This window comes from Eleutherodactylus coqui, chromosome 5 (genome assembly GCF_035609145.1).
Source record: "Eleutherodactylus coqui strain aEleCoq1 chromosome 5, aEleCoq1.hap1, whole genome shotgun sequence".
Taxonomy (NCBI): Eukaryota; Metazoa; Chordata; class Amphibia; order Anura; family Eleutherodactylidae; genus Eleutherodactylus; species Eleutherodactylus coqui.
Genome location: NC_089841.1, coordinates 2,807,916 through 2,824,305, shown reverse-complemented (window position 1 = coordinate 2,824,305; position 16,390 = coordinate 2,807,916). Strand labels below are relative to the sequence as shown.

At 50.3% G+C, this 16,390-nt stretch overlaps 1 protein-coding gene across 1 annotated transcript in view; it reads left to right on the top strand.

The window, feature by feature from the left end:
- Positions 1-16,390, top strand: part of LOC136627210 (CD209 antigen-like protein 2) — a 55,686-nt gene that overhangs the window by 17,982 nt on the left and 21,314 nt on the right. The window contains exons 2-4 of the mRNA XM_066602140.1: positions 5,186-5,308; positions 10,325-10,363; positions 11,159-11,182. Of these exons, the coding sequence (XP_066458237.1) occupies positions 5,186-5,308; positions 10,325-10,363; positions 11,159-11,182 (186 nt within the window). The remainder of the gene's footprint in view (positions 1-5,185; positions 5,309-10,324; positions 10,364-11,158; positions 11,183-16,390) is intronic.

Genomic DNA, 16,390 nt, shown 5'->3' with positions numbered 1-16,390 from the left:
CTGCAGAATCCGGACAGACATGTTTGGCTTCATGGCTCCCCAACACGCCGCACGCTGCTAACAATGCCCTCCTTCTGCTCTTTAACCCATTAAGCACACTACCTACTTCAGCTATAAGGATGCAATGAGGTTTTGGGTTTCTCGTCTCCACTTTTCCTAAGCCATACCTTTTATATGTTTCCATCAGCTGGCGGTATGAGGGCTCGTTTAATGCGGGGCGAGCTGGAGGTTTATGGGTAGCTTTTTTTTAAATCAAATTTTTATTGAAAGTTTCTCCCAATACAATAACATGCGGCCTCCAGACAAGCATAGAATATACTTGGTAACAATGTATCATTACCGATGGTCTGGTTTTATGGAGGTATCAGTTGGCAATTACATCATTGAGCAGAAGAGAGCATCAATATCATCTGAGGAGAGTCTCAAACAGTTAGGCAAACCGCATACAATATAGAAGTACGTTACTAATACTGACATGGAAACCTAAAGTAGGAAAGAGATAGGAAAGGGGGGTTAAAGAAGGAAAGGGGAGGACCAAAGGGACAGAGGTGGGGGGAGGGGCAAATCATAAAATAAAATGGGGAGCATAACATCCAAGGGGTAGCAGAGGAAGGCCTCGACGACATCCTAATACCCAAGGGGTAGCAGAGGAATGCCTCGACGACATCCTAATACCCAAGGGGTAGCAGAAGAAGGACTCGGCGACATCCTTATACCCATGGGGTAGCAGAGGAAGGCCTCGACGACATCCTAATACCCAAGGGGTAGCAGAAGAAGGACTCGGCGACATCCTTATACCCATGGGGTAGCAGAGGAAGGCCTCGACGACATCCTAATACCCAAGGGGTAGCAGAAGAAGGACTCGACGACATCCTAATACCCATAAGGTAGCAGAGGAAGGCCTCGACGACATCCTAATACCCAAGGGGTAGAAGAGGAAGGCCTCGACGACATCCTAATACCCAAGGGGTAGAAGAGGAAGGCCCCAAACGACATCCTAATACCCATAGGGAAGCAGAAGAAGGACTCGATGACATCCTAATACCCAAGGGGTAGCAGAGGAAGGCCTCGACGACATCCTAATACCCATGGGGTAGCAGAGGAAGGCCTCGACGACATTCTAATACCCAAGGGGTAGCAGAGGAAGGCCTCGACGACAACCTAATACCCATGGGGTAGCAGAGGAAGGCCTCGACGACATCCTAATACCCATGGGGTAGCAGAGGAAGGCCTCGACGACATCCTAATACCCATGGGGTAGCACAGGAAGGCCTCGAAGACATCCTAATACCCAAGGGGTAGCAGAGGAAGGCCTCGACGACATTCTAATACCCAAGGGGTAGCAGAAGAAGGCCTTGACGACATCCTAATACCCAAGGGGTAGCAGAGGAAGGCCTCGACGACATTCTAATACCCAAGGGGTAGCAGAAGAAGGCCTTGACGACATCCTAATACCCATGGGATAGCAGAGGAATGCCTCGACGACACCCTAATACCCAAGTGGTAGCAGAAGAAGGACTCGACGACATCCTAATACCCAAGGGGTAGCAGAGGAAGGCCTCGACGACATCCTAATACCCATGGGGTAGCAGAGGAAGGCCTCGACGACATTCTAATACCCAAGGGGTAGCAGAGGAAGGCCTCGACGACAACCTAATACCCATGGGGTAGCAGAGGAAGGCCTCGACGACATTCTAATACCCAAGGGGTAGCAGAGGAAGGCCTCGACGACAACCTAATACCCATGGGGTAGCAGAGGAAGGACTCGACGACAACCTAATACCCATGGGGTAGCAGAGGAAGGCCTCGACGACATCCTAATACCCAAGGGGTAGCAGAGGAAGGCCTCAACGACATCCTAATACCCAAGGGGTAGCAGAGGAAGGCCTCGACGACATCCTAATACCCATGGGGTAGCAGAGGAAGGCCTCGACGACAACCTAATACCCATGGGGAAGCAGAAGAAGGGCTCGACGACATCCTAATACCCATGGGGTAGCAGAGGAAGGCCTCGACGACATCCTAATACCCATGGGGTAGCACAGGAAGGCCTCGACGACATCCTAATACCCAAGGGGTAGCAGAGGAAGGCCTCGACAACATTCTAATACCCAAGGGGTAGCAGAAGAAGGCCTCGACGACATCCTAATACCCAAGGGATAGCAGAGGAATGCCTCGACGACATCCTAATACCCAAGGGGTAGCAGAAGATGGACTCGACGACATCCTAATACCCAAGGGGTAGCAGAAGAAGGACTCGACGACATCCTAATACCCAAGGGATAGCAGAGGAATGCCTCGACGACATCCTAATACTCCCCATACTCCCCCACTCCCCATCACACAGAATGCCCCTCGTTCTCCTCCCCACACTCCACATTATACCGAACACTCCTCGTCCCCCGCAGCCCACACACACACAGGATGTTCTGCTCCTTAACTGCAGAGTTACTTTCATTAAGGTCTCTGCGCAGGTTGGTAGTTTTTTCCTGCACACTAGCTTCCTACCGGACCTCTGCTTAGACTCCTCCCCTCTAATGATCTCAGTGCAGGAGAGCAAGACAGGGGAGGAGTCTGGGTGGAGGGAGGAAGTGATGGTATGCAGGAGAAGCTACCGGCCCGCACAGAGACCTTAGTAAAAGTATCTCTGTGGTCAGTCAGCATGTGGAAAGGAGGCTGTCTGGCCCCCCTGGCTTAGGGGCCGGGTTGCAATCGCGACCCCAGCAACATCTATGTGTAAGTCAGTGATCCAACAATATCATGATCGCTGCCTCCTAAGGTCCTACCACCTTTACTTCCTCAACCATTCCCTCACTGTTGGTAAGAATTAGGTACTTGTTTTCGCTTCAACCTTCTGGAAGATAACGTTGTAACCAAGAGCGGCTAAGAATCTGTTGGACCCATTACTTTTACCTGAGAGATTCCCAACAAATGTCTGGATGGGTAAAATCTCCCATGATCACAATGTTGGGCTTCTTTGGGAGCTTGGCCATCTGATGTAGAAAGAGTTCCTCCATATCTTCTGCTTGTCCAGGCGGCCTATAGTAAATGCCTACAATGGTGTCCTTTCTGTTGTTCTCTCTTTGTAGTCCTACCCAAACAGTTTCTACAGAACTCCCAGCTCTGAAGCTTGAATCTCTGTGGAGATGAATGTTCTCCTAACATACAACACAACACCTCCTCCCCTTTTATTAGGTCTGTTTCTTATAGATACATTGTATCCTTCAAGCCTTGAATATAATCATGTGTGTCATCCATCATATTTCTCTTCCTGTGTTCGGAGCTCCAATTCTCCTTGTTTGTTTCCCATGCTCTGGGCATTTGTGTAGGAACATGTTAGTTTGTGATCGGGGTCTCTTGCTCCTCTACTTTCCTTCTGAATTGTTTTTCTTTGTACTTTCTTTCCACTTCTAATAGCGAGGTTCTCAGTTGTATTAATTAGCTGTATATTTTTGCCTTTCACTTCCCTTCCCATATTGTTGTAGTGTAAAGCTCTCCTAATCAGTGAAGCAAGGCGCCCACCAAATATAGGCTTACCTGTTTGTAAGGTGCAACCCGTCTCTAGCAAGCAGTCCATCATATAGGTAATTCACTCCATGGTCTAGAAACCCAAATCTTTGCTGACGTCACCATCAACATAGCAGTTGTTCACCTCTAGAATCCTATTCCATCTTCTTATTCCATGGCCATCCACTGGGAGGATGGATGAGAAGATCATCTCTGCTTGTAGGTCCTTCACCTTCTTTCTGAGGTCTTCAGAGTCTCCGCAAATAGTTGCAAGCTCCTTTTTTGCAGTGTGATTTGTCCTACATGTATTAGTAGGAATGGGTGGTGTTCTATAGGACTGAAGAGTCTTGACAGCCTATCAGACACGTCTGTGATTTGTGCACCTGGAGGACAGCACACCTCTCGTGACGTGTCAGGTCTGCAGACAGTGGCCTCTGTTCCTCCCAGTAGGGAATCCCCCACAACCACTGCTCTCCTCTTCTTTACAATAACACTACTTTATCTCCATCCAAGAAGATTCTGAGTGTTTACTAGACTGTTCTTTGTGGGCAGTCATTTTTTGCTTTTTCCTCTTCATTGCTCTAAAACACCCCTATTCAGGGAGGCATACCATATTCTCTTAACCAAACCCCTCTGTACTCCCTGATAACATGCTCCCTGACCTACTGACTGCAATCCCTGCTAGCCACAATCAACTGCCCCCTGCAGTCATACTGATTCAGCCACTATATGGCCTGACCCTTGTCTATGTGTATAGGATCCCTTACTCTCCAACCTGCCATACCGTGCCCATCTGCACCCCGCCATACCGTGCCCATCTGCACCCCGCCATACCGTACACTTCTCCAGCCCCTTTACCTTCTGCATTCTCGCCCATTATCTGTAGTATGTAAGCTCGTTGGAGCCCTGCACCCCTACTGTTTCCATTAGCTGATTACTATGTAACCGTGGCTTTTGTATCTGTTCCCCCGTCTTGTAAGCGCTGAGGAATATGTAGGCACCATATAAATATTATTATCATTGTTCCCCTGTGGTAGAGCCTGGTACCGGTTCCTGATCAGTATGGGTGCTGGCTGACTCCTGATCCTCCGGCTTCTTTGGGTCACATGCTCCCATTCCTCTGCAGGTACATTGAACATTTCCCCCGTTGTACCTGCAGAAACATAGGAATGGAAGCATGTGACAATTTATCATGTTAGTCTTCACCCAGGGCTGTATTTACTTAAAATAAGACTTTCTAATATCCAGATGCTTTTTTTATTATGCCCTGATCCGTAAAACCATAGAATTCCAGGAGGGTGTACTTAGTTTTTAGATATGTGTGTATATATACATATGAAGGATCTACATATAAGGAGATATATATGCACCTATGGGGTGGGTATATACATATACACATGTAAGAAGGACATACACCGTTCCTTAGTTCATCTTTCTTTGTGAATGGAATCCCAGATTGTGCTGGAGCAGTGACCGGTACTCTGTCTACTATCCTCTTGTATCTCGTATGTCAGACCTCGGACGCCTCGTTTTGTAGCTTAGACCTGTTGTGGTAGGAGATATTGAGTCTCCAGTCCAGACAGATTTCTCATTCTTCCTCATTGCCTCAAGGTGGGTCACGGACCGCATTGTTACCTGATGTTCTTGGTGAGCCCCTCACTGCGCTCTGTTTCTGCAGATAACTGGTCTAAGGCGACAGCATTTCTGATATGGACTTTACTGACCACAAACCTCCTACTTGTGATCGTGGTTATAAGAGTGAAAGTGACATATAAAGAGAAATGTGCTGCGTATGAAGATGGTGAGTACTGGTACTGCTGTGGGACGATGTGGGTGGGTACTGGTGCTGGTACTGCTATGGGAGGATGTGGGTGGATGTGGGTGGGTACTGGTACTGCTGTGGGAGGATGTGGGTGAGTACTGGTACTGCTGTGGGAGGATGTGGGTGGGTACTGGTACTGCTGTGGGAGGATGTGGATGAGTACTGGTACTGCTGTGGGACGATGTGGGTGGGTACTGGTATTGCTGTGAGAGGGTGTGGGTGGGTTCTGGTACTGCTGTGGGAGGATGTGGGTGGGTACTGGTGCTGGTACTGCTATGGGAGGATGTGGGTGGGTACTGGTGCTGGTACTGCTATAGGAGGATGTGGGTGGGTACTAGTACTGCTATGGGAGGATGTGGGTGGCTACTAGTACTGCTATGGGAGGATGTGGGTGGGTACTAGTACTGCTGTGAGAGGATGTGGATGAGTACTGGTACTGCTGTGGGAGGATGTGGGTGGGTACTGGTACTGCTGTGGGAGGATGTGGGTGGGTACTGGTACTGCTGTGGGAGGATGTGGGTGGGTACTGATTCTGCTGTGGGAGGATGTGGGTGGGTACTGATTCTGCTGTGGGAGGATGTGGGTGAGTACTGGTACTGCTGTGGGAGGATGTGGGTGGGTTCTGGTACTGCTGTGGGAGGATGTGGCTGGGTACTGGTACTGCTGTAAGTGGAAGTGGGTGTGTACACCTGCTACTCTACAAGTGGGTGAGTACTGGTACTGCTGTGGGAGGATGTGGATGGGTACTGGTGCTACTGTGGGTGGGTACTGGTACTGCTGTGAAAGGATGTGGGTGGGTACTGCTGTGGGAAGATGTGGGTGGGTACTGGTACTGTTGTGGGAGGATGTGGGTGGGTACTGGTACTGTTGTGGGAGGATTTGGGTGGGTACTGATAGTGTTGTGAGGATGTGGGTGGGTGCTGATACTACTGTAAGAGCATGTAGGTAGGTACTAGTACTGTTATGGGAGGATGTGGGTGGGTACTGATTCTGCTGTAGGAGGATGTGGCTGGGTTCTGGTACTGCTGTGGGAGGATGTGGCTGGGTATTGGTACTGCTGTAAGTGGAAGTGGGTGTGTACACCTGCTACTCTACAAGTGGGTGGGTACTGGTACTGCTGTGGGAGGATGTGGGTGAGTACTGGTGCTCCTGTAAGAGGATGTGGGTGGGTACTGGTGCTGCTGTGGGAGGATGTGGATGGGTACTGGTGCTGCTGTGGGTGGGTACTGGTACTGCTGTGAGAGGATGGGGGTGGGTATTGGTACTGCTGTGGGAGGATGTGGGTGGGTACTGGTATTTCTGTGGGAGGATGTGAGTGGGTACTGGTACTGCTGTGGGAGGATGTGGGTGGGTTCTGGTACTGCTGTGGGAGGATGTGGGTGGGTACTGATACTTTTGTGGGAGGATGTGGGTGGGTACTGGTACTGTTGTGGGAGGATTTGGGTGGGTACTGGTACTGTTGTGGGAGGATGTGGGTACTGGTACTGCTGTGGGAGGATGTGGGTACTGGTACTGCTGTGGGAGGATGTGGGTGGGTACTGGTACTGCTGTGGGAGGATGTGGGTGGGTACTGGTACTGCTGTGGGAGGATGTGGGTGGGTACTGGCACTGCTGTGGGAGGATGTGGGTGGGTACTGGTACTGCTGTGAGAGGATGTGGGTGGGTACTGGTACTGCTGTGAGAGGATGTGGGTGGGTACTGGTACTGCTGTGAGAGGATGTGGGTGGGTACTGGTACTGCTGTGAGAGGATGTGGGTGGGTACTGGTACTGCTGTGAGAGGATGTGGGTGGGTACTGGTACTGCTGTGAGAGGATGTGGGTGGGTACTGGTACTGCTGTGAGAGGATGTGGGTGGGTACTGGTACTGCTGTGAGAGGATGTGGGTGGGTACTGGTACTGCTGTGAGAGGATGTGGGTGGGTACTGGTACTGCTGTGAGAGGATGTGGGTGGGTACTGGTACTGCTGTGAGAGGATGTGGGTGGGTACTGGTACTGCTGTGGAAGGATGTGGTTGAGTACTGGTACTGCTGTGGGAGGATGTGGGTGGGTTCTGGTACTGCTGTGGGAGGATGTGGGTGGGTACTGGTGCTGGTACTGCTATGGGAGGATGTGGGTGGGTACTGGTGCTGGTACTGCTATAGGAGGATGTGGGTGGGTACTAGTACTGCTATGGGAGGATGTGGGTGGCTACTAGTACTGCTATGGGAGGATGTGGGTGGGTACTAGTACTGCTGTGAGAGGATGTGGGTGAGTACTGGTACTGCTGTGGGAGGATGTGGGTGGGTACTGGTACTGCTGTGGGAGGATGTGGGTGGGTACTGGTACTGCTGTGGGAGGATGTGGGTGGGTGCTGGTACTGCTATGGGAGGATGTGGGTGGGTACTGGTGCTGGTACTGCTATGGGAGGATGTGGGTGGGTACTAGTACTGCTGTGGGAGGATGTGGGTGGGTACTAGTACTGCTATGGGAGGATGTGGGTGGGTACTAGTACTGCTGTGAGAGGATGTGGGTGAGTACTGGTACTGCTGTGGGAGGATGTGGGTGGGTACTGGTACTGCTGTGGGAGGATGTGGGTGGGTACTGGTACTGCTGTGGGAGGATGTGGGTGGGTACTGGTACTGCTGTGGGAGGATGTGGGTGAGTACTGGTACTGCTGTGGGATGATGTGGGTGGGTACTGGTACTGCTGTGGGAGGATGTGGGTGAGTACTGGAACTGCTGTGGGAGGATGTGGGTGAGTACTGGTACTGCTGTGGAAGGATGTGGGTGGGTACTGGTACTGCTGTGGGAGGATGTGGGTGAGTACTGGTACTGCTGTGGGAGGATGTGGGTGGGTACTGGTACTGCTGTGGGAGGATGTGGGTGAGTACTGGTACTGCTGTGGGAGGATGTGGGTGGGTATGGGTACTGCTGTGGGAGGATGTGGGTGGGTACTGGTACTGCTGTGGGAGGATGTGGGTGGGTACTGGTACTGCTGTGGGAGGATGTGGGTGGGTACTGGTACTGCTGTGGGAGGATGTGGGCGGGTACTGGTACTGCTGTGGGAGGATGTGGGCGGGTACTGGTACTGCTGTGGGAGGATGTGGGCGGGTACTGGTACTGCTGTGGGAGGATGTGGGCGGGTACTGGTACTGCTGTGGGAGGGTGTGGGCGGGTACTGGTACTGCTGTGGGAGGATGTGGGCGGGTACTGGTACTGCTGTGGGAGGATGTGGGCGGGTACTGGTACTGCTGTGGGAGGATGTGGGCGGGTACTGGTACTGCTGTGGGAGGATGTGGGCGGGTACTGGTACTGCTGTGGGAGGATGTGGGTGAGTACTGGTACTGCTGTGGGAGGATGTGGGTGAGTACTGGTACTGCTGTGGGAGGATGTGGGTGAGTACTGGTACTGCTGTGGGAGGATGTGGGTGAGTACTGGTACTGCTGTGGGAGGATGTGGGTGAGTACTGGTACTGCTGTGGGAGGATGCGGGTGGGTACTGGTACTGCTGTGGGAGGATGTGGGTGAGTACTGGTACTGCTGTGGGAGGATGTGGGTGGGTTCTGGTACTGCTGTGGGAGGATGTGGCTGGGTAGTGGTACTGCTGTAAGTGGAAGTGGGTGTGTACACCTGCTACTCTACAAGTGGGTGAGTACTGGTACTGCTGTGGGAGGATGTGGATGGGTACTGGTGCTACTGTGGGTGGGTACTGGTACTGCTGTGAAAGGATGTGGGTGGGTACTGCTGTGGGAAGATGTGGGTGGGTACTGGTACTGTTGTGGGAGGATGTGGGTGGGTACTGGTACTGTTGTGGGAGGATTTGGGTGGGTACTGGTACTGTTGTGGGAGGATGTGGGTACTGGTACTGCTGTGGGAGGATGTGGGTGGGTACTGGTACTGCTGTGGGAGGATGTGGGTGGGTACTGGTACTGCTGTGGGAGGATGTGGGTGAGTACTGGTGCTCCTGTAAGAGGATGTGGGTGGGTACTGGTGCTGCTGTGGGAGGATGTGGATGGGTACTGGTGCTGCTGTGGGTGGGTACTGGTACTGCTGTGAGAGGATGGGGGTGGGTATTGGTACTGCTGTGGGAGGATGTGGGTGGGTACTGGTATTTCTGTGGGAGGATGTGAGTGGGTACTGGTACTGCTGTGGGAGGATGTGGGTGGGTACTGGTACTGTTGTGGGAGGATTTGGGTGGGTACTGGTACTGTTGTGGGAGGATGTGGGTACTGGTACTGCTGTGGGAGGATGTGGGTGGGTACTGGTACTGCTGTGGGAGGATGTGGGTGGGTACTGGTACTGCTGTGGGAGGATGTGGGTGGCTACTGGTACTGCTGTGGGAGGATGTGGGTGGGTACTGGCACTGCTGTGGGAGGATGTGGGTGGGTACTGGCACTGCTGTGAGAGGATGTGGGTGGGTACTGGCACTGCTGTGAGAGGATGTGGGTGGGTACTGGCACTGCTGTGAGAGGATGTGGGTGGGTACTGGTACTGCTGTGAGAGGATGTGGGCGGGTACTGGTACTGCTGTGAGAGGATGTGGTTGGGTACTGGTACTGCTGTGAGAGGATGTGGGTGGGTACTGGTACTGCTGTGAGAGGATGTGGGTGGGTACTGGTACTGCTGTGAGAGGATGTGGGTGGGTACTGGTACTGCTGTGAGAGGATGTGGGTGGGTACTGGTACTGCTGTGGGAGGATGTGGCTGGGTTCTTGTACTGCTGTAAGTGGAAGTGGGTGTGTACACCGGCTACTCTACAAGTGGGTGGGTACTGGTGCTGCTGTGGGAGGATGTGGGTGAGTACTGGTACTGCTGTGGAAGGATGTGGTTGAGTACTGGTACTGCTGTGGGAGGATGTGGGTGGGTACTGGTGCTGCTGTGAGAGGATGTGGGTAGGTACTGGTCTATTTATTTTTTTTATGCCTTCAGGTAACTAGTAATGGTTGAAAGTTCTCTTGAGACCTCTGAAGTCTCTCCCTTACTTTAGAAATTTTGACCTTCCCATTTTTTTTCTTGGCAGAACATTTCTCGGATCAGATCCCTCAAGATGAGGCGACAGGTCAGTGTGTGTGATTGTATTACAGAGCATTATCAGATCCTCGGGGGTGGAGCTTTGTGACAGTCTTTCAACTAACATTTACAGTATGATCACTAGAGAGTTTTAGTTTTGGATTAAAAGGAAATGTGCTGCAGTCTTTGTGAGGTTTACGACTGCAAGGCAAAAACTTTGTGTTAACTAAACATGTATCATCAGTGATGCCCTGTAACTTCAGCCCAGGGGATCTATATTTTTTCAGGATGGGGGGTGCCCTGTTCTGACCCATCAGAACACAGTGATAAAGTGCTATTACTATTCCAGAATCACCTGCAGTGAGGGTCAACCCTCTTGTTCAATAGAGCTGCGGGACTGAAGAAGTTCCCCAGATATAGGGGCTTCCCTACTGTGGATCCAGGGCAGAGAGCTGCTGCAGAGGGAAAGGGGTGGGGTGCTTGCGAGCGGACAGAAAACCGATTTCTTATTATCCATATTCCAGAGTAACAGTCTGGTGTCCGTCTTCCCCATTATAAGGCAGGGGTAGCATGTAGTGCAGCATGTCGCCGACCGTTCTGCCACTGATGGTGGTGTACTATGACTCACTGCTCTGAGAGAAGGAATCGGTGCTCTAGGAGTCTACGCTTTTCAAGTAGCAGGTCATGTTTCAGGTTCCCATCATCAGGACCTGATGTACTATCATTTACCTTACTGAAAGCGCCCCCTTCTGAGGAGATCTCTCCTAAGTCCCATGATCCTGTGATGCGTGAATGATGTCATCTTTGGTTTCTCAGGACGCTGACAACTTACTTTTCTTTGCAGCATCTTATAGGCTGAATTCCACAGGTATTTCCTCTCCTCCCTCTCCTATCCTTTCTACTATCTCTTCTCTCTTGTTCTCCTTTCTCTTCTCTCTCCTCCTTCTCACTGTGTACAGATTAGGAGGCCGGTGATGGAGCAGCTTCACACCAGTCATCTGTACAAACAATGTACCACCAAGAATAATATGGCAGTAACAATACTGGATACAATACAAACAGGTCAATAATGTTTGCTTCACATTATAACACGGTCTGTAGCCTACAAATAGGATGTCCTTAATATTGTACACAATATAGAGGTATCAGACAGTAAACGGTTAAATGCTGGGTGAGAATAGGAAGCTCTTCTGAAGTAACTTAGTCTTGGAGGAACTTCAGTTAACCAAATGACTCAATCCGCTAGTCAGAATATCCATTTTACCTGTGATGAGCCTAGGGGATGTTACTCACCATTACACAATGCCAAAACTTGCCTATCCAGCTACTGTCTGTCAGCCTGTCTGTTCTCGCTGGTGGTCTATCTCCCAGTGCCAGCTTGGAGCGTGCATTTAGTAATCGCAGCTAACTTTTCCTTGGATGATCAGTAGACCTCCCTCTGGCACTCATGTTAGCGCCACTCCAGGAATCTTCTCTCTTTGGTACAAGAGACTGGGGGCACCCTAATCTTAACTGTATGCTCACTTACCTATAACAAACATATACTTACACCTTCTTGCTTGAAACGTGGGTTGGCCACAGCTTTATTAGCATATTTAAAACATATTTTAATCTTCCATTTAACTTAATTTCACTTAATTTAACTATCTTCTGTCTAACACCTTCCCATGCCGTAAACTGCTGCAATTCTTAAAACCGTAACGGCCACAGGACGTTTGTAAGCCCCTGTATCTCCCTTGGGCTTGAAAACCTTCCTCTACGCCGTAGCCCGCATGGGAAGCTTCCGGCCTACCTTCACCAGCTGTGACAACTTCCTTGAACAGTCCTTTACTCCCACATCAAGTCCTTACTGCCCTCAATCTCCCAGGGCGGGTGGGTGGGCGTCTGCTCTTCTACGACCTTCTTCTTTACTGTCCAAGCCGTTTGTGCTCTTTCCCGCTCTCTGGCTGTCTCCTTCCTGTCTTAGCTCCACCCCCTTTACCTAAGTTCGCTCTTTAACCTTTTCCTTTCCTGCCCCCAGTCCCACGCCGCATCGTTATTTACTTTGCGGCATACAAGACTGGGGGCACCCTAATCTTAACTGTATGCTCACTTACCTATAACAAACATATACTTACACCTTCTTGCTTGAAACGTGGGTTGGCCACAGCTTTATTAGCATATTTAAAACATATTTTAATCTTCCATTTAACTTAATTTCACTTAATTTAACTATCTTCTGTCTAACACCTTCCCATGCCGTAAACTGCTGCAATTCTTAAAACCGTAACGGCCACAGGACGTTTGTAAGCCCCTGTATCTCCCTTGGGCTTGAAAACCTTCCTCTACGCCGTAGCCCGCATGGGAAGCTTCCGGCCACGCGGTATGCGCCGTATACCTATGGCGCATCCCGCCCCCACCAACGCCAACCCGAGCCAACGCCATCTCCATTCCGTCTTATAGTCCTGACAAAAAGGTATCCAGTCCCACCTCGTTGAGGTGCACACCATCATCCCTTAATGCTCCTCTCTCCTTGTCCTCCAGCTCCAAGTGGCGGACTGCCACTCCGCCCAACTATTGCACGAACCTGGACATCCTTAGATTTATCATCTTTGTTTTCCTAAGTCGTTCCCCCCGGCGTGAACGACCAGTATGACTCTCCAGGGGGTCCACCTGCTTATCTCCAGGACAAATTGCAACATCCTGGGCCTTTTGCAGCCCACGTACCCCGATCCAGTTTATGAGAGCGCCACTCAGACCTAGATTCCTCTCCCTAGGTCGAGTAGCCGCTCTTCTCTCGACCCAATAAATAATAGAATGTCCGACAATCCAACGTGCCCGGTTCCGAGGCTGAAAGAAATAGACCTAGCAAATACCCCCGTAATTACCAACAACCCATCCCAACTAACGCACCCCGAAAAAACCCACCTGTAATGAAAACCGAGGTATGACGGCAACTACCAGCTAATCCGTGACCATGGATCCTTCCACAGTACGTTCCGGTCTTACGTACGATTTATACCCCTGCGATTATCATCAACCGCTTCAAACCCCCCTTTCCGTCATGCCGAGAGCATCCGCTGTCGTCGCAGCCCCCGTTCTACATGATTGGGTTCCAAATTCCCCCGGATCCACACCACACTTCTTTTACGCCGACTGCCAAAAAACCGCCGAAAATTGGAAAACGGGTGAGGGAGGGGGCCTGGCCTCGCGTACTAATAACTGTTCACTATGGGTTTTTTTTTTTTTTTTTTTTTTTTTTTATTATATATACTGGTCCATCACCTCCACTGGACACCCTTGCATCCCCCCTCGATTAATAGCGATCCACTCACCTCTACCATACCCTCTGTTTGTGACTTCCTGGTACCTATCCGGATCGATGCTCCAGTCGTAATAACATCATATACCCGTAACCCCACAGCTTTACTTAGCTAGCCGGGACTATCTCACCGATCGCAAAACTGCGGCAAACGCCAGCAAGAGGGGCCTGAACACAAACGTATCGTATTCATCCGAACATACCCGTCAATAACTTAATTAACCATGAAACCATAATAGGTCGGCGCGTATCCGTAAGAAAACTTTTTTCTTCCAAACTACGAACTATATTGTTGTAACGCAAATTCTTTAGTCACGTCTAGCATTCAGTGTAATTTTAGCAAGCCAAGTGTTTTCTTGCCGCTCCAACCGATAACCATCTACCACGCAACTCCGTCAACATATCCAATGTCGACAAATTTCAACCATGTAGACCAAACTGAATTAGAATTTTTTACGTTGTAACCGCCACCAGTGCCTCCACCAGCTTCCGCAACTCTCCTCTGCCAGACTCCATAAGGAAAGCGGGCAGCGTACCCCCTCGGCATTCGCCTATAGGTGCCGCTCCCTGAACCAGTTCCATCCGCGAACGAGAGAGTGCGTCAGCTGCTCCTTTGTCACAACTAGGAACATGTTTTGCACGAAAAAAAAAAATTACCTTTCAAACATCTTACTACCACCTGCGCCTTTTTTTTTTTTTTTTTTTTTTTTTGATCCAGTAACTCTGATTCCCATGACTCAATCGCCACCACTACAGAGAAGGACTCCAGCAACGTGATATTTTACCGCTTCTCTCTCCATGACCTTGGCCAGGACTCCCTGCACCGATGGTTGTTAAAGAATACTCCGACACCGCCCGAAACGGCTGCGTCGGCGCGCAAGCTGGTTTCAGTGCATTCCACCTCTTCCCTCGGGCATACCACCTGCCCGTTGAAAGAATGAAGGAACACCCTACCTATATGCAAATCTGCTTTATTCCCGTCGTAACCCGCACGACATGGTGTGGTTCGCGGACCCCCACAGTCGCCAGCGATGATTGCCTGGTAAACGGCCGCCCCATGGAGATCACTTTGTAAGCGAAATTTAATAAACCCAACAAAAACCTGATTTGTCGTAACGTTGCTTTTTAACATCGAGCCACATCGCCAACCACTTGCCGAAGCCAACACCCTTTCCACCGAATCGATCTCTATCCTTAGGCAGCGCAAACACGTGGCCGGGCCCCATGTCTTCTCTTCAGACCATGGGGCCCCCGCTAAACGCATTAGCCTCTGACAATTTTCCATCAGAAACCCACCTTCACCTGACGTTTTGAACCGACGACCAAAAAATTATCCAACTGATGTATTACCGATGTGATGCCCGTCTCATGCTTTAACATCCACTCAAGGAAAGAACTGACTAACTCGAAAATACCATGAAATTGAGCATCCCGTCGTTAATCACATGTCGAAGAAAAATTGGAACCTCGATTCTGCTTCCTAAAGTTGAAGCCATCTGGGTGAAATGGAAGCAGTCGAAATGCCGATTCTTGTCTGTTTTGCCAGCTGGGCAAACCTGCCCGCTGCCTTCACTAGCCGTATTGCGCGGTCGAAAGAAGTATAGGCTACCGCTGCTTCTTTTTAGATGCCATCATTTACCGATCCGAGCTTGGGAAAGATAAATGATGGATCCCGCGAAAAAATTCCCCGGTTTCCTTCTTGGGTGACAAGTCTTCAACGATGAGTCCTTGAAACAGGCCGACCATGCGGCCCATTTATTTATTTAATAATTTTTTTTTTTTTTTTTTTTTTTTTTTGCTAACTCAATATCGTCTCTTGCCGATCTTAAGTTAGGGCATAAAGTGGTGACTGTTGGTAAGCGTACGGAAATAAAATCTGCAGTAGCCCTTGTTGTACCCACCAACAAGAGCCGTTTGGCCTAGGAGAGGCCGCGGGTGGCTGAGATGCGCCCCCCCGTGGCTCCCCCGAGAAAGGAAGTCTTAGCGGGTCGCTGTGCTAGAATCAGCTATACGTCTAAAATCTACACCATAGCGCCACCAGGCTGCGGCAGCCTGTATCCTGGAGCTTTGAGCGGCTGATGCTGGCATGTCACCTGCACCAGAACCAAATACGCTTGTAACCAGTTTCCAAAAGTTTTAATTTTAGGTTTTTTATAAGCACCACGCTCCATCGTCCGCTCTTTTTTCCACCATCACGTGGTCCGCTGATAGCAAGGACCATATATCAATGTAAACACCGTACTTAATTTTCTCAACCGTATCATCAGGCAGACCTGCCCCCAGAGGGGCCACACCACAGAACAGAGAATCCACATATTGCCAACCAACGGTTGGATCACCTTCTGTACCCGCTGTTGAGCCAAATCCAGTATTTACCACAGGCGGGCCTGCACCCCCTGGAGCCACACAGGACACTAAAAGCCCTTTTTTGTATAAATCTTGCTCAACAGCGACCTTAGAACAGACACCAAATCACCATTCTCCGCAACCGTTGCGGGATCTATACCTTTTTTTTTTTTTTTTTTTTTTTTTTAACTTTAATACCCGCTGTTGAGCCATATCACTCTTGCTCAACAGCAACCTTAGCACAGACACCAATCTGTAACATTTTTTCAAACATCGTATAATGTGGACTCACCAAATGGACCGACCTTCGGCGTTGCCAAGGGTGATATCCTTGCTGTACCGCTCCCGCGGTTCCGGCTCAATTTCTGCGTGGGCTGCCGACCACTCGTATGCAGAGCCCTCCTCATGCTGTCTGATTGCGATGTGGCA